The 27,527-nt window shown below is 49.6% G+C and overlaps 1 protein-coding gene across 1 annotated transcript in view; it reads right to left on the reverse strand.

Moving 5' to 3' along the window:
• The window catches only part of SCFD2 (sec1 family domain containing 2), a 187,428-nt gene that overhangs the window by 93,119 nt on the left and 66,782 nt on the right, over nt 1-27,527 (reverse strand). The window contains exon 5 of the mRNA XM_068137763.1: nt 10,447-10,696. Coding sequence (XP_067993864.1) covers nt 10,447-10,696 — 250 coding nt within the window. The remainder of the gene's footprint in view (nt 1-10,446; nt 10,697-27,527) is intronic.

A 27,527-nucleotide genomic window follows, 5' to 3' on the forward strand; every position in this document is an offset into this window, starting at 1 on the left:
AATGCAGAGGGGGTTGGACCTCCAAGGTCCCTTCTAGCTCAGACCATTCTGTGACAGCCTGCAGGTGGGAGCCTGAGGAGACCAAAGGCAGACTTGAGGAGAAAGGGGGACAAAACCCAGGAAGCTTAGCAACGAGCTAAAAGTGGACTGGATCCATGCAGGTGATGCAGAGACAGAGGGAAGAACTGAGGCAGGGAGCTAGGAATGAGGGCAGATGTGAAAACAGATGGACAGAGAGGACTGAGATGGATGGTGAGGGAGAAGAGCTGCAGCATAAAGGGATGAAAGAAGCTAAAGGAATACAGGCAAAAATCTCCAACTGAATCAGTTCTCCACAAACCTCAGAACTCCTTTGCTGTCACATACCTGCATAGCCCAGGTGGCATGCTGACCTGCTGGCCCTGCTATTGCCCTCTCATCACTTCACTAGTGCAAGCTGCAGGCAGCTATGATGTGAGCTTGCCAGCCAAGCAAGGATCACTCTTGACAGGCCAAATGTTGGTTCAGCTTTTGAGGGGTTTGCTTGCTTGCTTCAGCAATCATGTTGAAAGCTCTGAAGGACCAGCAGTGAGTTTGTGAAGGCAAGCACTCAGAAGCTGACCATGGCCAGGATTACAGTTGCTCAGAGTGACCAACATTAAGACACAGATGGAATTGATTAGCCCCTGCTCTTTGTCTCTTCCTCAGTGCACAGGATTTGCAGGAATGTGAGCAGGGTATGGAGCAGACAGCAGAAAGAAGCAGAAGAGGAAAAGATGCTGAAGAAACTGAACAACTGAATTCTCTTTCCCTGACTCTAAATTCTCCTCTGCTGTTAGGCAAAGCTACTGGGTGTGAGCCTCCTGCCAAACTTGGATTTTATGAGGCTCTTCTCTTTTGCAGCCTCTATTCCAATAAACTCCCTTCAAGCTAACCCAGGGGTGCCCCTTCAAGGTCTGTAATTCTCCAATTGCTCAACATTTTAACAGGAGGAAGGCAGAATTCCCTCCTGGAGCCTGCTGGGTACAGACATGCCAACAGCCAGCAATAGCCTGGGAAAGAAGTTGTCATCTAGGTAGCTCTGCTTGGTGAGCAGACAGCAGCTCTTTTCTGTGGCTACAGGCACTCCCCAAAGGCTGCTTTAGAACTCAAACCCCACCTCTCTCTCCCCCTGTTATGGCTTTTTTTAAGTCTTGAGGGCTACCTCAGCTGTGCACAGATCTGCAAAACAAACAGCCACAGCCAGCACCAGAAGCAAAGGCCTGAAGGAGGAGATTTGGATGCAGCAGGAACTTTCCCACATTGCATCCACACATTCCCCACATGACCACAAATCCATGCAAGGCAAATCCATATTTGTGTTGGTTTCTTGTTAAATAAATGTGCCTAATTGGCCATGACTGGCTGCTGCCACCTCTCATCAGGCAGCTGTTGCCACAGCAGTGTTTATTTCAATGAATAAAGAGGGGAATTAGGAGAGAATCAGGCATTTGGTTCGACCCCAGCCTCTGGGATGCAAGATGCTCACTAAAATTGTGCAGGGCACCAACAGCCCTCTGCTTTCTTCCCCCCCTCCCCCAGAGCTCTGATTTAACAGAGCTCACTCCATCTCATTTGACAAACATTACTTTTCCTGCCTGCCAAAAGGATATCCAAGCAAGAAGGGGAGGAGTAGGGGGCAAGAAGCCCTCAGGCTACGATCTGTGAACTTTCCTGCCTTGACAGACCACAGTCCCAGCGTCTGCAGAAGAGAGCAGCAGGGTCACAGCCAAATGTAACTTGACCTGAACTTTAACCACCAGAGGTGACATTTACTCAACTATAAAATGTAAAACTAAACAAGAGCAAAGAGGGAGAAAGGGGCTGGGAGAGCACCTTCTCCATGTTGGTTTCAAATGTAAGGCCACAAGAGATCTGCCTCTCGGCTTTGGAGTAAGGCCCTGAGTGCACATGAGAGAGACTTCATTTCAGTAAGGCAGTGCTTGGAACTTCTGCTGCAAGTGCCAATATTTAGGTGCTATGAGAAACACAAAGAGCTGCTTGCCAAAGGAAGGTGTTTAACTGGGTGTATTAACAAGGGTCTGCTAGCAAGGTTGACAGATCACTGAAAATAATTGATCCTGCTTATCAAAATTGATCCACAGACAGCATCAGAATGCTCTCCTCCATCCCTTAAGCTGCAGCTCAGGACTGCTGCAAGCAGGAGGAGCAGCACTCTATGTTTTTACACTGATTTCTACAGAAGCAGAACCTGACCCTTGTAATACATGTGAAAGAAAGTTATCTTGATTACAGTGAAGGATTGAGCAGAGGACCTCCAGGGCCAAAATCCATGAGCCTCCAAAGCTTGAGGGGAAAATGAGGGCATGAGTGAACTGCATGGGCAAGTGATGGATGTTCAAGCTCTAAACCTCTGAGCCATTTAATAGGTTACAGACATTCTTTTTGACTGTGATTTTTATCTTCCTGGTTTTCATCATCCTGCTGGTGAGATGTAAAGATGACCAAGACTGCAAAGGTTCTGCAAGCCACAAGATGGGTTATGATCAACTACTCAAGAGATTTCTCTGCTTTCATCAATGCAAGAGATCTCTCTGGTTTAACACTGCAGTAAGGCAGAGCTGGCTGACTTCAGACCATGCCTGGGATCAATTGTTTCTTCAGATACTGGCTTTCAAAACCCTGCATCATCATTAAGGCACATGGAGGCTGCTAGCCTGACACAGACTGCCCCCAATTCAAAGGAGGGAATTCAGCCCTGACAAAATCTCCTGGGAAGCACAAGAGAATCACCACCACCACCCTATCTAGAATATACACATCTGAAGCTGACAGGGCACCTCCTTGCCTAGCCTTGTGCCACTGGATCCAGCACATAGCAGGGGATTTACAACAGACACCAACCTGGCAAGAATTCCAACAGAATGCTCAGCGCCTCGGCTGTAGCCAGGAGGGGGTTGGGCTCTTCTCCCAGGCACCCAGCACCAGAACAAGAGGACACAGTCTCAAGCTGTGCCAGGGGAGGTTTAGACTGGATGTTAGGAAGAAATTCTTCATAGAGAGAGTGATTTGCAGCCAGGCAGAAAGGGACCTGGGGGTACTGGTTGATAGTAGGCTGAATGTGGGCCAGCAGTGTGCCCAGGGGGCCAAGAAGGCAAACAACATCCTGGCCTGCATTAGGAACAGTGTGGCCAGCAGGAGCAGGGAGGTCATTCTGCCCTGTGCTTAGCACTGCTTAGGCCACACCTTGAGTCCTGTGTCCAGTTCTGGGCTCCTCAGTTTAGGAAAGATGTTGAGATGCTGGAAGGTGTCCAGAGAAGGGCAACAAAGCTGGGGAGGGGTCTGGAGCACAGCCCTGGGAGGAGAGGCTGAGGGAGCTGGGGTTGCTTAGCCTGGAGAAGAGGAGGCTCAGGGGAGGCCTTCTTGCTCTCTACAACTCCCTGAAGGGAGGTTGTAGCCAGGTGGGGGTTGGTCTCTTCTCCCAGGCACCCAGCACCAGAACAAGAGGACACAGTCTCAAGCTGTGCCAGGGGAGGTTTAGGCTGGATGTTAGGAAGAAATTCTTCCCAGCAAGAGAGATTGGCCACTGGGATGTGCTGCCCAGGGAGGTGGTGGAGTCACCATCCCTGGAGGTGTTTAGGAAGAGCCTGGCTGAGGCACTTGGTGCCATGGTTTAGTTGATTAGGTGGTGTTGGGTGATAGGTTGGGCATGATGAGCTTGAAGGTCTCTTCCAACCTGGTCTATTCTATTCTATTCTAAAGGAATTCAGATGTGAGGAGGCAACATTTGCAGTCTCCAGCAAACACCTTAGCATTCCTTTGTGCCTGTGGGCAAGAGGAAAAACAACCACCCCCCCAAAAATCTTACAATTGGTTTTCTGTCCTCTGGGTGGTGATTAGAAATGAGGATTTGTTTTCCTATTTGCTTTTAGGTGGTTTTTTTCCCCTTTATTTTGATAGCTATGTAATACTTCACCATTTTTTGGTTGGCTAGGCTGGGTGTGCTCTGCAAAACAGCAAGGATTTACTCATCATTTTACAGTATGCCAACACTTGAAGGTCTTGCAAGGAAGTGACTCACATGGAAAAAAGGGAAAAAAAAAGGGGGATTGGAGCCTGCCACAGACACAGAAAAACACCTTCTGAAAAGCTGCCTCATTCTGAAGCAGCTTCTGCTTCCATTTTGAGTTTAAAGGAAAAGAAAGGGGGAGAAAAAAAAAAGTGATGTTTGATGGCAGAAGCATCTTCAAAATGCTGTTGAATTTGCATGCTGGAAAAGAACACAAACAATGCATGAAAACTGCACCCTATCAGTTTCCTGTTGCAGTTGGCAGGGGGACAGCAGCCTGCAGAGCTCCAGGCATATGTCTCATGTTATAAAAGGGTGAGGGGGGGAAGAGAAAAAGACTTCATGTTATAAACACTTCAATGAAAATGATTATCCAGTCTGGAGCCAAGGGAGACCAGGTGCTGGAGACTAAAGAAATAAATAGATGGAAGTGTTTTAAAGAGAAAATTAAAACTCCCCAACACCCTTGGGCTTCTCCACTGGGACTGGCTCCTGCCACACATCTGAAGCAGGAAATCCAAGCAAGGCATCACAGAACCCTAGGATGGCTCAGGTTGGAAGGGACCTCAGAGATCACCTTCTCCAACCTCCCCATCATGGGCAGGGACAGCTCTCAGCTAGACTCAGCTGCAGGGCCTCATCCAGCCTGGCCTTCAACAGCCCCCAGAGGAGGCAGCCACAGCCTCCCTGGGCAGCCTGTTCCAAAGGAACACCACCCTTCAACTTATTCCTGAGATCCAGTTCAAATTCACCCTCCCTCAGCTTCAACCCATTCCCCCTTGGCCTGTCTCTACACACCTTAATGAAAAGTCCCTCTGCAGCCTTCCTGCAGGATCCCTTCAGGTGTCAGAAGGCAGCTCTAAGGTCCCCCAGAGCCTTCTCTTCTGCAGGCTGCACACCCCCAGCTCCCTCAGCCTGTGCTCACAGCAGAGCTGCTCCAGCCCTTGGATCTTCTTTGTGGCCCTCTAGCTCTGTAGAGAGCAGCCTGATTTCTTCACCTTTAGCACCACAGCATGATGACATGCCCTGTAATTTTAAGGCCTACCAAAAAGGTGCATATGCAAATTCAGACACACGTGAACCCAGACCAGTGCTGCAATGTGAGCCCCAAACAACTCACTAGAAAACTCTCCATGTTTTCCAGAGAGAAACAGCCCAGGAATCCAACCAGCCAGTGACAGAGAGCCTGAAGTCAACGACTGCTGATTTGCTTTGCCAGCCTCTGCTCCTTGGTGTCAAGTGACAGGACCAGAGGAAATGGTTTCAAGCTGCACCAGAGGAGGTTCAGGCTGGGTATTAGGAAATATTTCTTCACTGAAATATTTCTTCACATTGGAATGGTCTGCCCAGGGCAGTGGTGGAGAGACCATCCATGGATGGAGGTGTTCAAGCAGTGGGGACCTGGCACTTAGGAACCTGGTTTAGTGCTGATTCTTCAGTGCTGGGCTGAGGGTTGGAGTGGATGAGCTTGGAGGTCTCCCCCAACCAGATGTACTCTGTGATTGTGTGAGTCTGTCTCCCTCTTGACATCCATAGATTGTGGTGAACAGAAATAGGTAAAAGCCCTTGGGAGGGTCTCAGCAGAAAGGGACTGGGGTCTTGGAGAGCTCAGGGGTCCTAAGGAGGACTGACAAAGATAAGGACATGTCCTCTGCACCTGCAGAGCCTGCCAAAGCAGAGCAGGTCTTTGCTTTGGTGCATCTCCCCCTTGTTTTGCAGAGAGGTCACAACAAGCCCCATGAATCCTCCTGACTGTTGTGTAAATCATGTGAATACCTTGGGACATGCAAGTGATCTTTTCCCCTCAAGAGCTCTGCTGCCACGAAGGACTGCAGTACTGCACCTGTGGCAGCCTTTCAGGGTTAAGTCACCCCCAGGAGCTCCTTATGCAGCACCTCTTGCATGGGCAGGCAGCAGCTTGGCTCACATCCTCCCTGTGCTCCTGGATCCCTCTCAGATCCACCCTCCTCTGGGACTGCTGGACCACAAATACATTCCACTGGATCATGTCCAAGAGGCATTGAGAGAAGAACACAGATAGCAGGAGGTCAGCTTGCACACAGCCTCTGCCAGCCAGAGGGGTGACTCAGGGGAGGTCTCTAAAATCAGCTGAAGCAACAGGAAAAGAAAACCTCCTGAACATCTAACTCCTGTTCCAGAACTGGGGAGAAAATGCTCTGGGTTTCCTCTGGCTGTGGCAGGAAAGTCTGCACCGTGGCAGGATGAAGCTCTTCAGCTCTATCAACAGAGACTACATTTTGTCATCCAAAGCAAAAGGGAAAGCTCACTCCAGCTGTGCCTTGTCTGCACACCAGCCTGGGAAGGCTCTGCAGGGCAAGGACCACCTCCTGAATGCTAAGGGAGACACAGAGCATGGGAGAAAGAAACACTGCCATGATCTGAGCCCAGCTCTTGTTTTACCATTTGACTGGAGCCAGCCTATAAGGATCTTTTCCATCCTTACAATGCAGCCATGATCACAGAATCCCCAGGGCTGGAAGAGACCTCAAAGATCATCAAGTCCAACCCATCACCACAGACCTCATGACTAAACCATGGCACCAAGTGCCACATCCAATCCCCTCTTGAACACCTCCAGGGATGGGGACTCCACCACCTCCCTGGGCAGCACATTGCAGTGGTCAATCTCTCTTCTGGGAAGAACTTTCTCCTCACCTCCAGCCTAAACCTCTCCTGGCACAGCTTGAGACTGTGTCCTCTTGTTCTGGTGCTGCTTGCCTGGGAGAAGAGACCAACCCCCACCTGGCTACAACCTCCCTTCAGGGAGTTGTAAGCAGCAAGAAGGTCTCCCCTGAGCCTCCTCTTCTCCAGGCTAAGCAACCCCAGCTCCCTCAGCCTCTCCTCACAGGGCTGTGCTCAAGTCCTCTCCCCAGCCTCATTGCCCTTCTCTGGACACAATGATGAGCTCCTGCCACATCTATGCTGGAGAAGGTGCAACTGCTTCCTCCAGCCCTACCAGCTGAGAGCTCTCAGTGGGAGAAGGTTCAACAGCTTCCTCCAGCCCTACCAGCTGAGAGCTCTCAGACGTGGGCAGCGTAACTGCCTGCCCTGCTGGCCTCCAGAGCAGACCATGAAAGGCAGATCTGCTCTACAAAGCTCCCACAGAGAGCTGCAGCTGAAAAAATAGATCTGTGATTGCTTTGCTGCTCTATTAGCATTACTACTGCATACATTAGTAGCTGCACACAGCTCTAGGAGGATGTTTACAAACCTACAGCAGCAGATAGGAGGAATACAATAGTTTGGGGGTTGTTTTCTTTCACCAGCTGCCAGAAAGACCCACCCCAAGTGCCCCCCAACCTGGCATGCTGTTGAAAAGCCTCATTTTCCATGATGTTTTGGTCTGTTCTGCTTTCCCTCCAATTGGTAACATTCTGCTGGAAGGAGTGATGGAGAACATATGTCTGTGGTCAATCACACCCAGGAGAACTCTTGGAACTGTTACACTCAGCTTTATGACCCAAAGGCATTCAGTCAGTCTCCCAAAGCCTGGATTATTGAACAGCTCCAGCAAACACAGCACCACGAAAAGGGAGCTATTTTTTCCTGTTATTATGCATGCAAAGAAAATAATTGCATCCTGGGTCTTCAGTCCCATGAATGGGGGGGAGCAACATGCTGCATTTGCATCTTCATCAACATCTGCTGGCTTCTCTTCAGTGCTTCAGGGGAAGAAGGTGGCAGAGAAATGCAGAATGTCATGGCACAAATAGTTTGCAAAACATCTGGGCAGGCAGCAATAAGGTTGAGCAGCCTAACACTCAGCAGCCTGGGAATGCTGAGTGCCTGCACTTCTGTCATAGTATCAGCTAGCTCTGCACCTTAACATGTTCTGCAGGGGGCTGTAATCACCTAGGCTACATCATCATGTTCTGCAGGGGGCTGTAATCACCTAGGCTACATCATCATTACATCCCTGGAGGTGTTTAAGAAGAGCCTGGCTGAGGCCCTTGGTGCCATGGTTTAGTTGATGAGATGGTGTTGGGTGATAGGTTGGACTGGTTGATCTCAAAGGTCTTTTCCAACCTGGTTAATTCTATTCTAAGGGAAATCTAGTGTGGCCAGCTTTCAGGCAACTTTTTCGTAAGCTCCAGTCTAACCCTTCTCTCCCTCAGCTTCAAATCATTGCCCCTTGTCCTGTTGCTAGACACCCTGATGAAAAGCTCCTCTGCAGCCTTCCTGTAGGATCCTTTCAGCTATTGGAAGGTAGCCTGAAGGTCCCCCCCAGGGAAGAGAAGGCTCTGGGGAGACCTAATAGCAGCATTCCAATACCTGAAGAGGGCTACAAGAAGGATGCAGAGGGACTTCTATAGGCTGAACAACCCCAGCTCCCCCAGCTTATCCTCATGAAGCTGCTGACTGTGCATAGCAGGTATGCTACACAGCTATGGAAAATCATCTTCCTTCTGGCAATCTTCTACTACACTGTAATTCAAAGTACCACAGAATGGCTTTAAAGGACCTCAGAGTTCATCTCCTCCAACCTCCCCACCATGGGCAGGGACACCTCTCAACTAGACTCAACTGCTCAAGGCCTCATCCAGCCTGGCCTTAACACCCCCAGGGAGGAGGCAGCCACAACCTCCCTGAGCAACCTATTCCAGCATCTCACCACTCTCACACTGAAAAGCAGCTTCCTAAGCTCCAGTCTAAACCTGCTCTCCCTCAGCTTCAAACCATTCCCCCTTGTCCTGTCTCTAGACACCCTGATGAGAAGTCCCTCTGCAGCCTTCCTGTAGGATCCCTTCAGCTACTGGAAGGCAGCTCTAAGGTCCCCCCAGAGTCTTCTCTTCTCCAGGCTGAACACCCTCAGCTCCCTCAGCCTGTCCTCAGAGCAGAGGTGCACCAGCCCTTGGATCACCTTTGTGGCCCTCTGTGTAATAAGGCAGACAGAATTTTTATGTCATAAACTAAAGAGTCTCTGCAGTAAAATATTCATTCACCTGTCCCTGTGTCCAGAAGCTGAGAGCAACCACTCAGATCCTCACACTTACTCAGCAATCATGCAGACTGCAAATGGATCTCATAAAAGCCATGGAGTTACTGAGAGGTTATGGGACACAAAGCAAGCACAGCATCTGTTTTGATCTCCATCTGTGCTTGCAACTACATAACCCCAGAGCCACAAGGGAAGCATCTATGTACACAGGAACTCAACTCCACTTTGGTACTCCAATGAAGCTTTAGAGACTCCAAACCTCCCCATAACAAAGAGAAGCTGAGAAAATTGTGATTCAAAGCACTGCCAATCACAGGAGAAAAGACAAATAATGAAAAGAGAGGTTTAGAAATGATTGCATCATGGCAAGTAGAGGACACCACTGGTGTTGTGAGGCAGGCTCCAAACAGTGCAGTGCACACTGGAAAGGAGGAGAGAAAACCCCAACAAGGAGCCTCCAGCAGTGCAGGCACTGTGGCCAGGGGGATTAAAGCAAGAGCACAGTGCAGACATGGCTGACCATGCCCATTCCTACCCTGAGAGCCTTTTAACCATGGCAGCATTTTACACCCAAAGCCACAACAGAGCAGTCAGACCACAGCTGCATTTGGAAGTGACCCTGAGGAACAGCACCAGGATAACCAACAGCAGCATTGTTCCACCTCCTTTGAGACTCCCCATGCAGGCCCATTCTTGGCAAAGGCTCCTCATAACATCTTGATTTATGTTCCTATGCTCCCTACCTCAGAGATGACCTGGTCAATGACCTGCTCCCTAGCAGTAAAGAATGAGCAAACTGAGAGCAGGAAGTGAGATCCCTTCTGCCATTCAGACATGTCACCCTGGAGCCATTGCTCCTTCCTCTTAATTAATGTTCCCAGCAATTATTTTATCCCAAAGCATGGCACCAGCAGCAAGAGGTTAGGGCTTCCCTAGTCCAGGAGTGCTCATCTAAAAAAAGGGCTTAGTGTGCTCTTTTGAAGGGCTAATGTTCATGTTGCTTCAGCAAAAAAACCAGCTCAGTGTTGCTTTTAGACACATTGCTCCTTTTATGCCACAGAGGCCAGCTCCTGGTGTTCACAAAACAACTGTGGTTCACTGAGCCTCTTCCCAGAATTCCTTTGGAGTTCTCAGGCTCCACTTTGCACTGATCAATGAAGGAAACTGTGGAAGAGATTACCTTATGAAAACACAGCAGCTTAGCCAACCTCTAACAAAAAGGGCAACTGGTGGAGCTTTTGTCAGCCTCAGCACTCTTCAAGGCCAGCCTGTCAGCATTTGGCACTCATTTGCACATGGGAGATGGAACAAATCTGCAGGAAATCCTTCTGCTTACTCAGGTACCCTCTGCACCACAGAGCCAAGCCACTTTCAGATGTTTCTCCCAGCTCCTGCATTCCCAACCATCCAGTTTCTCACCACCCAAGCAGAATCCTACCTGCTATTTTCTGCAGCAGAGGAGAGGGCTCCGGCTCATCACAAACGGCCTTGGCTAGGGCCTTTTTCACCTCTTCTTCAGCTGCATCCAGCTCTTTCCCGCTTTTCAGCTCTCCAACCACAGAGTACATGTATACCAGCAGGACAAGGAAGTCCTCACAGCTATAATCATCTTTTCTCCTCTCCTTGTAAGGCTTGATCATTGGCAGCAGCTGCTTTAGAACACTGGGCATCTCTGACTCCCCGAGGGTCTGGAAAAGAGAAGGCAGAGGAGTGTCTCAGGTTGTGCTATCACCACCAGTGATGATTCCTCCTCACAGCACTGCTCCTTTAACAAAGCACTGTTCACTACTTGCATTCTCATTTCTCAGAGTAAGGGCCTGTGACAGACAGCAAGCACCTCCCTTTGCTACAAGTTCCTTCCTAAGCCCTCATGATGCACGGAGAAGCCTGCTGATCAGAGCTCCATGTCCCAGGCTGATGAGAGGCTGGGAACATCAGGCTCTGCTGTGTGGAGAGAAGTCAGACAAAGCACAGGGTTAAATGCCTCGTAGCATGGTTTGAGTTGGAAGGGACCTCCAAAGCTCACCCACTCCAAACCCCTGCAGCAAGCAGGGACATCCTCCACTAGATCACACTGCTCACAGCCTTATTGAGCCTGACCTTGGATATCTCCAGGGATGGAGCCTCAATGATGTCCCTGGGCAACCTCTGCTGCAGTGTTACCCTCATGGTAAAGAGCTTGCTCCTAACGTTCCCCTAAATGCTGTTCCTCCTCCTTGGGCCTGGCTTTGCAATTGGGCAGGGCATTCAAAGCCCAGCTCAAACTGACTTCAGCTGCTATTGTGAGCACTCAGCACACCTGCCTGTATGCTCTGGGGCCAGAAACCCAGACAGTCAGAAAGAGAAGAACCCACTTGTGAAGCAGGTGGCTGAAGTGACCTGCATGGTTTCCCAGAAGAGCTCCATGATAGCAGCAATGTGCCCTGACCTTGTCCCTCTGCCTTCTTCCCAGCACACTCACAGGCTTCTCAAGCCATGTAACATGGGACATCCACACTGGAAAAGCCTCCTGTGCTAGGCAGGTCAGGCTCACTCCCACATCACATCCATGCTGCAGGGTGAGTAAGGCAAAGGCCATGTGGAAGCAGGGAGAGCTGCCAGGCTGAATGATCATAATGTGTGTATGAGGAAGGCAAAAGGGGGAAACTGGGAGCATGCTGGGATGCCCTAGGTGCTCAGGAGCTGAAACTGCACTCAGTTCCACCACCCAGGGAGGTGGTGGAAGCCTCATCCCTGGAGGTGTTTGCAGCCAGGCTGGATGTGGCTGTGAGCAAGCTGCTGTAGTGTGAGGTGTCCCTGCCCATGGCAGGGGGGTTGGGACTGGCTGAGCCTTGAGCTCCCTTACAACCCTGATAGTTCTGTGATTCTGTGATTGTTCTCATCTCCGTGGGAGAGTGCCCATACAGCTTCACTGTGGTGGCAAAAAGGAGACTTCAGACATGAATCCCCTGAAGTGCCATGCTGACATCCACATCATCTAACACCAAGGCTGGCATTTACACCCACCACATGGTTCACTGCCACTCAGGATGGCAGTGTGACAACTGTACTGGCAGACTGCCACCCTCCCTGTGCACACCCCCCCATGGATGAAATCTCCACACTCTGTTGAGCAGTTTGCAGCTCAGCAGTGGGGTCAGGTGAGAAGCAGGGCAGTGCAAGGCAAGCAGGAGCACATACTGCTCAGGGAGGGGCAGGTGGGAGGAGGGAAGAGCAGCCTTCCTCTCTCAATGGATCACTCAGACCCAGGCAGGAGGTTTCTTGCAGCATCAGCACACAGCTCCCAGTGAAAACCTGTTGGTCAACTGAGAACAGAATGTTGACTGCATTATAACCCTGGGCTGCTACTCTTGGTTGTTACTACAACAGCTTTAAACATACTAATCATAGCAGAGGCTCCAGAGCCAACAGGACACTCCTTAAATAGACTCCTGTGGTGGTTTTAGGCACAAGACATACAAGCAAACAGACCATAAAGATTGCTGCAATTAGAGAACAGGTTTATCACTGCTTTTCGCTGCACTCATTTAGTCCTGAGCTCTTTTGACACCTGAGCAGTTTATTTCTGAAGCCTGGGTGGAGCTTTCAGTCTAACTTCAGTAAGGTGGACTTGAGTTTCATAGAGCAGGGGTAGGATTAACCAGGTTGGAAAAGACCTTGGAGATCATCCAGTCCAACCTATCACCCAACACCATCTAGCCAACTAAACCATGGCACTAAGGGCCTCATCCAGGCTCTTTTGAGACACCTCCAGTGATGGTGACTCCACCACCTCCCTGGGCAGCACATCCCAATGGCCAATCTCTCTTTCTATGAAGAACTTCTTCCTAACATCCAGCCTGAACCTCCCCTGGCAGAGCTTGAGGCTGTGTCCTCTTGTTCTGTTGGTGGTTGCCTGGGAGAAGAGCCCAACCCCCACCTGGCTACATCTCCTGGTGCACTCCATACAGCACTTCAGGAGGGTCCAGAATTGGGTTTTGCTTTAGTTGGTCTCTGGCAATTTCATCAAACACTAAGCAGCAGTCTGTGAACTCTTGATTTGTATACCTACACCACTCCACTACAGATCTTGCCCATAAAGAAAGCACAGATTACTCAAGGTATCAAGAAGGGTTGTGAGGGTTTTGTGCAGCAGTCTGGTCCCCACCCTGCTCCTGACACAAGTTCTGCCACAGGCCCATCATCCAAGGGCCCTTAATGTGGTCAGATGTTTTGTTTCTACTTGAATACATACCTTAGAGAAGAATTTTCCAACGGCCCACATGCTAAAACAATGAGTGCAACTGTGGACTTGAAGCAGTAAATTACAAAGCTCCTGTGGGTCTGAAGCATGTGGGAGCCCAAATGGAGTTGGCACCCTGTGTGTGTTTGGGCAGGGAGCACTAAATCACACCCTCAACGAGTCCAGGCACTGCTCTGCTTGGGAAGCACATCCATGGTGGTTGGCACTGCTGTGGCATATGCTGGCAGCTGGGCCACCCTCAAGACAGGGCTCTCAGTGCCCAGAGTTTAACTCATCCCTGCCTCACTTCAGTATCTTCCTGAAAAGGGACACAAACAAGTTCTCATCTCTACAGCAGCACAGTGAATGCCAGATCACATGGACCCTAAAATGGACAGAGAGGCACAAATCCAGGCTGGGTGCAGAGTGCCTTGGGAGTAGCTCTGAAGACAGAGACTTGGGGATGTTGGCTGCTGAGAAGCTCAGCATGAGCCAGCAGTGCCCTCATGCAGCCCAGCAGGCAGCTGTGTGCTGGGCTGCAGCCAGAGGAGTGAGGGCAGCAGGGCAAGAGAGGGGATTCTGCCCCTTGACTCTGCTCTGCTGAGACCTCACCTCCAATCCTGCCTCCAGTTCTGGTGTCCCCAGCATGAGAAGGACACAGAGCTATTGGGAGTGAGTCTGGAAGAGGCCACAAAGATGATGCAAGGGCTGGAGCACCTCTGCTATGAGGATAAGCTGAGGGAGCTGGGGGAGTTCAGCCTGGAGAAGAGAAGATTCTGGGGGGACCTTAGAGCTGCCTTCCAATACCTGCAGACTGCAGAGGGACTTTTCATCAGGGAGAATGGTTTGAAGCTGAGGGAGAGCAGGGTTAGACTGGAGCTGAGGAAGAAGTTTAGTACAAGGGTGGTGAGACTCTGGAATAGGCTGCCCAGGGAGGCTGTGGCTGCCTCCTCCTGGGGCTGTTGAAGGCCAGGCTGGATAAGACCTTGAGCAGCTGAGTCTAGTTGAGAGGTGTCCCTGCCTGTGGTGGGGAGGTTGGAGTAGGTGATCTCTGAGGTCCCTTCCAACCTGGGCCATTCTATTCCACTCACCCCTCCCAACACACAAACTCTTTTCTCTGCTCCATCTCTTGATATTTCATAGCATGGTCCTGGAGCATGAAAAATGAGGCCTTGAAAAAGCTCTGCTTTGCATGCAGAGCTTTTCCATGCTCGTGGAGCCCAGAGGATGCAGAGAGTGAGATAAAACAGCAGGGGCAACAGGTCCTGCTGGAGGACAGCAGCTCCTCGTGGCACACGTGTGCAGCATCTCTGGCAAAGTTTCAAACACACATGACAGACAAAATAACCCCACCTTGGCCTACCCTTGCAGGATGATTTACTGCAGGGCAGGCTAAAACTCCACAACTTAAAGCAACAATTGCCACCTCTTATCTTCAAAGTGAAAATGAGAGAGAGGGGAAAAAAAAGCAACACGAAAGAGCTCTACTAACCCGTTAACTTCACAACACATGGAGGGTCCTTCTGGGCTATGAACTGCTCTGGAATGTTTTCCCCTTATCTCTTGGGAAATGGCACCAGAGAGGACTTCAAATGGAGCTGCCAAGCTTCAGAGGCTATTCTGTCCAAGCAGGCCAGTTGGGCTGCAGCGTGCCTGGAAAAACAACTCGGGGCTCGCAGCCCCACTGCAGAGCACTGCTCCACGGGGAGCTGGGAAATTTGCCTCCAACCAAATCCACTGGCAGCCTGTCATTATCTGGCCACCTCTGATGATTTAGGGGCTCCCTGCCCCGCCTAACAATCAATCAATTAGCCTGATTGAACGAGCCTAGAAGACGAGGTTTAAAAATGTAACTACAGATGACCCAAATTTCCTGCTGGTGATGTTGGCCCGGGGTGAGCTCCATTTGTCTGTGCTCCTGGGAGCCAACAAAAACAACAAAACCAGGTCAAGCCTCAGCTTTCCACAGGCTGCACAAAACCATCAATGCTGCTGAAGGCACAGCCAGTTAAGGCCCCAGCTCTGACACCTTCTCACTCAGGCGCTCCGAGTGGGCATTTCCACGCCAGCGTCATGTGCCCTTCAGAACGCAGGGCAGAGTTTCTGCTAGGTTCTTGTTGTTGTTTTCCATCTCCTTCCTCCACCCTCTTTAGTTAGCTGTTTTCCTAACTTGAGCTGTGCAGTAATTTACTGTCCCTCAGGGCAGGGGAACTGACGTCAGTTTGCCGGGGTTTGCAAAGGGCAGATGGGAGGACAGTGCAGCAAGCACAACTGTAACTCAGCCTCCGAACACCCAGCCGGAGAGTGTGCTGCAAAAGGGACCTTCCCAATGGGATTTAAAGGGTCTCCAGGAACATAGAGGAAGTGCAGCAAAAAAAACCCCAAACCAACAAAATGATGTTTTGCATTGCTGTGAAAGTCTTTACTCTCTGTATACACTAAATCTGGAAGGATCTAAAGCCACGTGGATCGCGAGCCGGCTTTTACACAACAGAAACCGGAGTGGGCTGGGGAGGAGGAGGGGAGGAGGGTCAGAGAGTGCTCCAATTCACACCTGGCCCTGACAAAACTGAGAAGAGAACTGAGCCCTCTAATCCCCCTGCTCCCAGCCCACTGTCCTCAACACATCATTAAAAATATTAGAGCAAAAATCAACTTCAAGCAAGGGGAATTTGTTTTCTTTTAAAATGCAGGAGGAAGGAGGAGAGAAATCTTAAGAGACTACTTCACTGTGTAAATATTCTAGCAGCTTTGCATTTGGGAAGCAAAGCCACGTTTTAACTCCTTCCAAACACGATTCTTTCCTTCCAAACACATTTCTTTCCTTCAAAACACGTTCTAATTCCTTTAAAACAAGTTTCCTTCCTTCCAAACATGTTGAATTCCTTCAGAGGTGGCAGGAGTTAACACAACTTTTTGGGATGGGAACCACCCAGCTTTGCCTCAGTGAGGGATTTGACTGGGGGAAAACAAAACTAGAAAGGAACCTCTCCAGCCAGCTGCAGGTAAAAGCAGCAGAAGGAGCAGTGGCACCTCACAACTCACAGAATACAGAATAACCAGGTTGGAAAAGAGCTCTGAGGTCATCAAGTCCAAGCTATCACCCAACACCATCTGATCAACTAAACCATGGCACCAAGGGACTCATCCAGGTTCCTATTAAACACCTCCAGGGATGGTGACTCCACCACCTCCCTGGGCAGCACATCCCAATGGCCAATCTCTCTTGCTGGGAAGAATTTCTTCCTCACCTCCAGCCTGAACCTCCCCTGGCACAGCTTGAGACTGTGTCCTCTTGTTCTGGTGCTGGCTGCCTGGCAGAAGAGACCAACCCCTACCTGGCTACAACCTCCCTGCAGGGAGTTGGAGAGAGCAAGAAGGTCTCCCCTGAGCCTCCTCTTCTCCAGGCTAAGCAACCCCAGCTCCCTCAGCCTCTCCTCCCAGGGCTGTGCTCCAGACCCCTCCCCAGCTTTGTTGCCCTTCTCTGGACACCTTCCAGCATCTTAACATCTTTCCTAAACTGAGGAGCCCAGAACTGGACACAGGACTCAAGGTGTGGCCTAAGCAGTGCTGAGCACAGGGCACAAGGACTTCCCTGCTCCTGCTGGCCACACTGTTCCTGATGCAGGCCAGGATGCCATTGGCCCTCTTGGCCACCTGGGCACACTGCAGGCTCATGTTCAGCCTACTATCAACCAGTACCCCCAGGTCCCTCTCTGCCTGGCTGCTCTCAGCCACTCTGACCCCAGCCTGTAGCACTGCCTGGGGTTGTTGTGGCCAATGTGTAGAACCTGGCACTTGGATGTGTTCCATCTCATGCCCTTGGGTCCTTTGGGTCATTTGCTGCCCCACATTCCTGGAGCACCCTGCTCTAGAAATGCTGCTTTTATTGATAATATGGGGGGGTTAACATTAAATAAATACTATGAGAGTAATCCAAAGCTATTTCTACTGGCAAGTCATTAACCTGCTGAAAGAAAACCCAGTTAAGTTTTTCTAACTCTGGTTGATAAGGAGTTAAAATATGTCAAGTGTGGTGTGAGGGTAGGCTGAGGGAGCTGGGGGTGTTCACTCTGGAGAAGAAAAGACTCCGGGGTGGGGGTGGGGAACTACACCTTAGAGCTACCTTGGAATACCTGAAGGGATCCTACAGGAAGGCTGCAGAGGGACTTTTCACCAGGGTGTCTAGAGACAGGACAAGGGGGAATGGTTTGAAGCTGAGGCAGAGTAGGTTTAAAATGGATCTTAGATCTTGGATCTTAGGAAGAAGCTGTTCAGTAGGAGGGTGGTGAGACTCTGGCACAGGCTGCCCAGGGAGGCTGTGGTGTTGAAGGGCAGGTTGGATGAAGCCTTGAGCAGCTGAGTCTAGTTGAGAGGTGTCCCTGTCCACGTGGGGAGGTTGGAGTGGATGATCTCTGAGGTCCCTTCCAACCTAAGCCATGCTGGGATTCTGTGATTAGGAAACTCCTCAACCTGTCAGTGCCAAAATATATAGCATCCAATTACTCAGGCAAGCTATTTGAGAAGAGCATGAAATCATTTTGCTAAGTGAAATCCACTCTCTGTACACTTCCTTTTGCAGGAAGTGAGTTTGGATCCCAGGGAAGTTTCATCTCAAACTTTTATTTCCAGCTGGGGATGACTGACAAAGCTTCACTTTGCAGGAGGAATGCTCAAACTTTAGCCTTAGGGGAAAGCAGACAAAGCACCCAGCAAATTCACAACAGCTTGTGAGCGGAGGTGTGAGATGCTGCCAGTAAATGGCCATTTGCAGGAGAAAACAAAAAGGTAAGGCTTTGTCATGAAAGGTAAGGTTGCCTTTTGTTGGGGACCACAGCAGGTTTATGACTTTCTCCCCTCAATACCAAGAGACCTGCATTTTCCTCTCGTTAACGGCAGCGTTTGTCTATTCACTTGAGAGCTGACACAGAAGTCCAGCAGAAAACGTGTCTGAAGAAAACAGCAGAGAACTAAACTGCCAGTGAGAGACACAGGAAACAGTAAAAGCATCCTAGGACCTGTCTCCTCTGTCATTACTCTTAATGACTCCTCTGTTGTTAATGAAATATCCTTGCAGAGCCAATTCCATCTCCTGTCCCCATTTCTGCATTTATCACCCACTCTGAGCACTGGCCCTGGAGCTATACTCTCAAAACCACAGAGACAATTCCCAGGCAGCCCTTGCAGACAGTCTTAAAATTCTCCCATAAACAAAGAAAAAGCAAATAAAAGGAGGGAGGTTTTTTTAAAAAGCTCTTTTAAACCTGGCTCACTCTGTCAGAGACACAGATTCACACTCAGCCTCCCTCTATGCTCTCCCAGTTTGCCTTCATCCTTGCTTTCTGCCCACCAGAGCAGCTTCTGTTGAAGCATTCCTCTGACTCTGCATGAGAGGAAACCATTTGAGCCAGGCTGGTGCTCTGCTCAGGTTGCTGCCTGGCCTCAGGAACACTCACACTAGCCATGAAGGCCGGGGATTGGACCATTCCCTAACTCAACAGCACTGGCTTGAAGCCTACATGAACTAGAGTTTAAGGTTGCCAAGAGATAAAAAAGGAAAATCACAGAAATGATCACCTACTCCTTGGATGACTTCTTCAGCACACTGGCCAGATTCTTCCTTGCTGTCTGTCAGTCAACACTACAGACACCAAGAGCCCTTTGCCAATTTACACCTGCTGAGTATCTGCCCAGCGTGTCAGCACTTACTGCAGAACACAAGGAGGGCTCAAAGGCAAGAAAAATGAGCTTACAACACAAAAGCCTTCAGAAAGCACAACATTTGTGAGCTCTTCTGCTCAGAGAGAATGGGTTTTTAGCATGTCTTGCACCATTCCACAAACACCCCTCCACAACACTTAACACCTAATATGTAATAACAACACAAATATTTAAACCAAGCTGCTCAAGCCCTATCACTTCTAAAACCAAAACAAAAGCAAAGCCCAGGACAGTTCTTCCAGCCAGTTAACTCCCTTGTCCCTGATCATGACCTAAGCAATTGGATTCCACCTATAATCCACTGCCAAAGTTGTGTATTCCAGTATTTGTCTTTAATCTTTCTCAGGACATAACAAGAAAACACATTTGAAGCAGTATGATTAGGGCTGGAAAGCAGCTCCAAGGAGAAAGCCCTTGGAGTCCTAGTGGACAGTAAGTTATCCATGGGACAGCAATGTGCTCTTGTGGCCAAAAAGGCCAATGGAATCCTGGGGTGCAATAACCAAAGTGTGTCCAGCAGGGCTAGGGAGGCTCTCACCCCTCCACTCTGCCCTGCTAAGACCACAGCTGCAATCCTGTGTCCAGTTCTGGGCTTCCCAGTTCTGGGCTTCCCAGTTCAAGAGAGACAGAGACCTGCTGGAGAGAGTGCAATGGAGAGCTATGAGGATGATGAAAGGACTTGAGCATCTCTGCTATGAAGAAAGACCTGGGGCTGTTTGGTCTGGAGAAGGGAAGGCTGAAAGGAGACCATATGAGTATCTAGAAATATCTGAGGGGTAGGTGACAAGAGGAAGGGGCCAGGCCCTTTTCAGTGGTGCCCAGTGACAGGACAAGGAGTAATGGATATAAGCTAGACCATAGGAAGTTCCACCTCAACATGAGCAGACACTTCTTCACTGTGAGGGTGCTGGAGCACTGGAGCAGGCTGCCCAGAGAGGCAATGGAGTCTCCTTCCCTGGAGACTGTGAAAGACAGCCTGGATGTGTCACTGTGCAGCCTGCCCTGGGTGCTCCTGCTCTGGCAGGGGGGTTGGACTGGATGCTCTCTGGAGGTCCCTTCCAACCCCTAACACTCTGTGATTCTATGGTTAAGATTTCCTCTTTTCACCTTTCTCCTTTCTTTACTGAGTACTTCTTTCAGTATTTCCTGCTATCAATCTTCAGTCATTTTTGTTTGTTGTGTTACAGGAGGCAGGTTTGGTTACTTTGTCAGAACTGCAAGATGCATATGTGCATCGAGAGACAATTTCAGTGTCACCACAAAAGCTTCTCAGAAACTCACTGACAGCTTCCACAGTACAGAAATCACCTCAGTGATTCCATCACACAGGTTTTTCCCTCTCTCTTTGGAAACCATCTAAGTGTGAGGCTGTGCTAAGATATTTTAATGGGGTCTTAGGAGCTGAGCAGCAACAGCAGACTGGAAAAAAAACGGATACTTAATCAATCTGGATTTAATTAGACAAAGCTCTGCAAGGAGAGGGACAGTTTTACTTAAACCACTGCATGTCTGACATAGGACAAGGGGGAATGGGTTAAAGCTGAGGAAGAGTAGGTTTAGACTGGATCTTAGGAAGAAGTTCTTCAGTGTCAGGGTGGTGAGACTCTGGAATAAGCTGCCCAGGGAGGCTGTGGCTGCCTCCTTCCTGGGGGTGTGTTTAAGGCCAGGCTGGATGAGGCCTTGAGCAGCTGAGTCTAGTTAAGAGGTGGTGCTGCCCACGGTGGGGAGGTTCGAAGAGGTGATCTCTGAGGTCTCTTCCAACCTGAGCCGTTCTGTGCTGATTGTATGATTCTATGACATAAGAGACTCATCAGCACGTTAATAAGGGAAGACTTCCAACCCCCTCAGTCCAAAGCTTTTAGCTGTGATGGCTTCTGCAGATGTGCTCAGTAAAAACATGAAGCAGCATGGCAAAAAGGTTGCCAGAAGAACGAAATTGTACAGTCAAGATAAAACAAGTATCAGAGACAAATCTTGGTGCTATGCATGCCAGGAGATCTTCTGTGTGTGGCTGGTTGAGATTGGTTGGTTTTACAAGCCTTGGAACATTGGGCAAACTGCCAGGAGATGGTAAGGGCTCAGAACTGAGAGAAGGAGACAAGGGTAACATCATTTCCTAGGAGATTAAAACTCACATTGGCTCTGAGGAGAACAATGGGAAAGCTTTCAGTTGCTACAAGCCAAAGGATAAGAATCCACAGGGACTGAAAACAAACCAAAGGGGTTATAAATCAAGAAAAAAATGAGTACAATCAAATCAGTCATTCAACAGTGCAGACAGTATCTGCAAAAGGAGGGGATTCTGTCGTGGGAGATGGTTACCAAAAAGGATTTGAGATGCTCTGGACAGAGAACATGAATCTCTGATTAGATCACTTGGCTATAACCCTGCAGGTTAGAAAAACAGATAACTCAGGGGGGATAAAAGCTCTGAAAAATCACAAATGGACTAGAGAAGGCAGGTAGGAATTCATTACTTACCCTCTGTCCCAGCACAGGAAGGGCAATAAAGCAAGCTGGTGAGAAGCAGTTCAAAAAGCAAGTTAGAGGCAGGGAGTTCTTCCTGCGGTTTGCTAGAGGTTGTTGTGCTGTTAAGCTCTGACTTGGGTCACAAAGAGGATTGGAAAACTCACAGAGGAAAACATTTCTGTCAAAAATTAGTAAATACACAGAAATCACAGCTGGTCCAGAGCTCACAATGATCAGAGCTGGGAGAGTATCACATAACCTTCTTCTCTCCATCTTCTGTAGGCAGCTGCTTTTGGGTGTGCTTAGAAAAAGCAAAGTAGCTCAGCTACATTGTTGATCTGGTCAGAAGAGACAGACTTCCCTTAGAGCCCCAGCTAAAGCACCCATCTCACTCCAAAGGCCAGCATCCAGGGGAAGGCAACAGGTGTAGCACAGTATGTGGAGCTGGCAGAATTAATTCCAGTATCTTGTGCCCAGTTCCAGTGTCCACATTTCTAAGAAGCTATGGAAACCTAGAGGTAACCTTGGTGCCAACTGCATGAGGTTCAACAAGCCAAAGTGTAAGGCCCTGCATTTGGGTTGGGCCAGTTCCAGGCACAAATGCAGGCTGCCTGCAGAGCAGGTTGAGAGCAGGAAGAGATTTGGGGGTGTTGATTGCTGAGAAGCTCAGCAGGAGCCAGCAGTGCCCTCACACAGCCCAGAAGGCAAATTGTGTTGTGGGCTGCAGCCAGAGGAGTGTGGGCAGCAGGGCAAGTGAGGATATTCTGCCCCTTGACTCTGCTCTGCTGAGACCTCACCTCCAATACTACCTCCAGTTCTGTTGTCCCCAGCATAAGAAGGACATAGAGCTGCTGGAGTGAGTCCAGAGGAGGCCCCAAAGATCATCCAAGGGCTGCAACACCTTGGCTATGAGGATAGGCTGAGGGAGCTCCAGGGGGACCTTAGAGCTGCCTTCCAATAGCTGAAAGGAGCCTACAGGAAGGCTGGAGAGGGTCTCAAATTGCCACAGGAACCAGTGCCAGTGTGCTCCAAACCATCACACAAATCATGATTCCAACTCTGAGCCAAATACACACCTGATGGCTTTTAGTGGTGCTTAGAGGTTGTTCTAAGACATAGAATCATAGAATTGTCAGGGTTGGAAGGGACCTCAAGGCTCAGCCAGTTCCAACCCCCTGCCATGGGCAGGGACACCTCACACCACAGCAGGTTGCTCACAGCCACATCCAGCCTGGCTGCAAACACCTCCAGGGATGAGGCTGCCACCACCTCCCTGGGCAGCCTGTGCCAGGCTCTCACCACCCTCCTGGGGAACAACTTCTTCCTCACATCCAATCTGAATCTCCCCATTTCTAGGTTTTTTTCCATGAACAAGGGTACTCTTTGGACCAAAACATTCCACATTTCACAGTATCCCTGAGACTCAACTTTCTGTTGACAGAGTCAATGGATGCAGATCTGGGCACAGTGCATCTTCCCTCCCTATTGCTTCTCTTTTGCTCTTTTTCTTCAAAGCAAAACCAAACCAAACCCCAACAACTTAGTGAAAATCTACCCCTAAGATGTTTAGCTGCCCAAACCTGTTTGCTATACCAAAAAGCTAGGAATTGAAACTACTGTGAGTGAAGAAGAACTTGAACGGCATCAACTGTGCCATTGAAAGCCATCACATTACTGCGTTTTAGGGACAGGGATTTAGGCAGTAGCTAGCTTGGAAATGTTTTGCTGTGTCCTTGAAAAACCTTTTATACCTCAGTATGCAGCTAAACAAAGACATAATATATGACATAAACCACAAAGCAAAATTATAGGGGCCTGGGAGGTTTGCAGAGGAGAAGCTCCCACTGCCTTGCCCAAAGTCCTGGCTGGAGCCACAGGAAGGAGACAGAATGGCAACAGAGAGACACGTGGAGGCAGATTATCAGTGCAGTGCAGAGCACCAGGGCTCTTAATCAGTACAGTAAATGTTAGCACAATACAGGACTGACATTCCTAGCCTTTGGACAAGGCTCATCATGCTTTAAACAGGACTCAGGCTTTCGTGGTCATTAGAGGCAGATGCTACAGGAGTTAAGTCTCTAACTTGAGTCCTTTGCCCATTTCTGTGTGGGGAAGGGATCTCACTGACAGGACATCTTCACTGGAGGATGTTCCCTGTGGCATGCTTTGCACAAGGAGTAACACTTTCCTTTTTCAGGTTGGGAAGAACAAACCAAGCTTAATTATACAGCTGTATCTCATTTCATCCTATGAAAGCTGTCAGGTTAAAATGCTGATTTTCCTGTCCCATTAAGAACTCAGCAGGTTCCCACCTCCCAGAGAGCAGCAGGTGGCAGAAACAACAGTGATGCCTCCATGTCAAGGATGGAAGTTTTTGTTTCACCTAGAAGTGTGCAAGAACTGCAGCCACAGTGGCTATTGCTCATGTATCTAACATAAAACACACATACAGACATAGGCAAAAGCACAATCATTTTCCCACTGTGATAGTGCTCTGAAATCCCATTCTCTTAATCCTCTCATCCCATCCTGGAAATGTTTTCCTGCTCTAGAAGCTAACAGTGGTCTCTTCAAGCACAGTTTAGCTGGGCTGCCTACAAGCTGCTCTTTCAGCTCCTTAACTGGGCAGGAGCGTTCAGTGCTGCTATGCACAAGTGGTGGTGCACACACTGCCTCTCCTGGGTTAGGCACCCATGCCTCTGCAGGGCCATATGGACCTGCCAGCAGGCCAGTTATCAGAAGTACACCCAACACCTGCTTGTTTGTCCTGATGCTCCATGTCCCTTGCCACATGTGCCCTCCCCACAGCTGGCACACAGCAAGTCCTCTCCTCCCTCAGCTCCTTTCACAGAATCACAGAACTGTCAGGGCTGGAAGGGACCTCAAGACTCAGCCAGCTCCAACCCCCCTGCCACGAGCAGGGACACCTCACACTACAGCAGGTTGCCCAGAGCCGCATCCAGACTGGCCTTCAAAACCTCCAGGCATGAGGCTTCCACCACCTCCCTGGGCAACCTGTGCCAGTCTCTCACCACCCTCATGGTGAAAACCTTCTCCCTAGCATCCAATCTCAACCTACCCATTTCTGGTTTTGTTCCATTACCTGACACCCTCACAAGTCCCTCCCCAGCTTTCTTGCAGCCCCCTGCAGATACTGGAAGGCCACAATTAGGTCTCCTCAGAGCCTTCTCTTCTCCAGACTGAACAGCCCTAACTCTCTCAGCCTGTTCCTAGGAGAGGTGCTCCAGCCCTTTCAGCAATCCCAACCTCCCCCCCCGAGGCTGGGTGGCACTGGCAGTGGTTTTGCAGCTGGCTCCTTGCTCTGGATAGAGAAGACATCAGGCTGCACTCCCGCTGCCAACTGCAAGGGCCATGTGAGGGCACCCTGGCTGCCAGGGATTACTCCTGCCACACCTCCCCCTCGTCTGTTTGTCCAGCACAAGCTACAACTAGCAAAACAATCCCAGCTTTCTGTCCCCCTGGGATTTCCCTCCCACTCAGCCCAACGTCTGAGTCAGCACAACCATCCCTCATGATATCACGTTTGTGCAAAGGGAGCTGAGTGGAGCACAGGACATCTGGTCCCAATATCTGAAAACACTTAAATCATGCATGTCATTCCAAACATTTAAGAACTTCAGAAGGTTTCAGTTACTTTCATAGATATTTCCTAGTTGCTTCATGCAGAAAGGATTTCCAATGTTCAAATTTCACCCTGAAGCTCCAGAGAAATGTATATTCTGTGGCATTTGAACTGGAACCCCCAGCCCAGCCTCAGAGGTAAGCCCAGACACAAGCCTAAGCTTCCTTCAGAAGAGCTATTTTTAAAAGAACTCTTTCAGGAGCACACCAAACTCTGCAGAGAATTTAATAACAGGTTAAAAAACCCCATGTGGCTGTGTGTGCTTAAGTGCAGTGTTCCAAGGGAAACACACACCAAACACAACAAACTGAAAGCTCCCCCACAAATTGAGTTGTATATGCTTGAGATGTTTTCTAGTTCCCCACTGTGCTTTTCTGGTAGGAGAGAAAGGGTCAGGCACCAGACTGAGGCTCTGGAGACTGATGCTCACCTCCACTGCTGACTGCAAGCTTCTTGCTTTTCTCTACCCCATGCAACCTATTTTAATTCAGCTGCTCTAATCACAGAATCACAGACTGGGCTGGCTTGGAAGGGACCTCCAAAGCTCATCCAGTCCAGCCCCCTGAAGTCAGCAGGGGCATCCTCAACTAGATCAGGCTGCCCAGAGCCTCACCTTAAATATCTCCAGGGATGGAGCCTCAGTCACCAACACAGGAAACCTGTTCCAGTGTTCCACCACCCTCGTGGTAAAGAACCTGTTCCTAACAGCCAATCTAAATCTGCTCTGATGCTGAGTCCCAGGTATGAGTAATAACATCCAGTGCAGCAACTAAGTCACTCTGCAGCTGCCCATCCACTGCAAGTGATGGTACAGTGACACCAGCACAGGGTGGGCACACTGAGTCTCTTGGAACCGATTTTGCTTGAGTACCAACAGCTGTCAATCTGCCACAGGCAGGAGCTCAGCATTGCCTTGTTTCTTCTTCAACAGCCAGCATGGCTCAGACCCTCACATCCCAGACTGCTTCTAGTTTCCCAGGAGCAAACATTCCAGCATACAGACTTAACCAGGTTGGAAAAGACCTTGAGATCATCCAGTCCAACCCATCACCCAACACCATCTAATCAACTAAACCATGGCACCAAGGGCCTCAGTCTTTCCCAGGATCACGAAGCCCACAAAATTTCAGTGCCACTGTTCTTGAACAGCAGGTTCTGCCAGGGAAGGCACAGTTGTTTTCTCTTTTGAATTCCACTTGGTTTTTGTGAGGGGGGGAACAAGCACTACAATATATCTCCCCCAGCCTCAGGCCAGTCTTTTCTCCTGCTTCCAAATTATTCCCCTTCCCTCACCTAAGTGATTGCCACTGCTGGTCAGACCCCAGTAAATTACAGGTTGGTGGTCTCACTGTTCCACTCCAAGCCTCATTTTAATTAGTCAGAGAAGATCATTGTACAACTATTGCAGGAAGGATCTGGAGGTGCTGGAAGGTGTCCAGAGAAGGGCCACGAGGATGAGCAGAGGGCTGGAGCTGCTCTGCTATGAGGACAGACTGAGGGAGCTGGGGGTGTTCAGTCTGGAGAAGAGAAGGCTCCCAGGAGACCTCATTGTGGCCTTTCAGGATCTGAAGGGGGCTGCAAGAAAGCTGGGGAGGGACTTTTGAGGGTGTCAGGGAGTGATAGGACTGAGGAGGATGGAGCAAAACTAGCAATGGGGAGGTTGAGATTGGATGTGAGGAAGAAGTTGTTGCCCATGAGGGTGGTGAGAGCCTGGCACAGGTTGCCCAGGGAGGTGGTGGAAGCCTCCTGCCTGGAGGTGTTTGCAGCCAGGCTGGAGGTGGCTGTGAGCAACCTGCTGCAGTGTGAGGTGTCCCTGCCCATGGCAGGGGGTTGGGACTGGCTGAGCCTTGAGGTCCCTTCCAAGCCTGACAATTCTGTGATTCCATTGGTGAATCTTCCAAGAAGAGTCACACTCTGTCCATTCTATTCACAATGAAGAAAGCAAACAGCTCTTGAAGAGCTCTCAATAAAGATTTTTTGCCTGCCTCCTGCTTGCAGCCCACGTCTGTGGTAAGAAGTAGGGGGGAGGGATATAAATCTTTTTCAAATGACCCCCCCCCACCTCCCAGTTTTTAAGGCAGCCTGGTTATAAACTGCCTGCTTCCGTTTTGCCTGCCCAAGCAAGCCCTGCTCAGGATAGACTGGAACTAATTTAATGTGCTCCAGGTTTAATCCCCATCCTCCCAGCTTTTACTGGCAGATTGTACACAGAGGGCTACTGCTGACTTCACCAATGATTCATGGGGTAAGTGGGGTTTGATTTGGCCCTTTTTGATTTGGTTTTTATTTTTCACCAGAAAACCTGCAACAGAAATGCCACCAAAAGTGTTTTAATGGAACATGATCCTGGCCTCCCAGCATCTGAAAGGGGCTACAAGAAAGCTGGGGAGGGACTTTGGAGGGTGTCAGGGAGTGATAGGACTGGGGGGGATGGAGCAAAACTAGAAGTGGGGAGATTTGAGAT

The sequence above is a fragment of the Melanerpes formicivorus genome, unplaced genomic scaffold, assembly GCF_026170545.1.
Source record: "Melanerpes formicivorus ecotype bairdi unplaced genomic scaffold, bMelFor1.0.p_v2 SCAF_4, whole genome shotgun sequence".
In the NCBI taxonomy this organism is placed as follows: domain Eukaryota; kingdom Metazoa; phylum Chordata; class Aves; order Piciformes; family Picidae; genus Melanerpes; species Melanerpes formicivorus.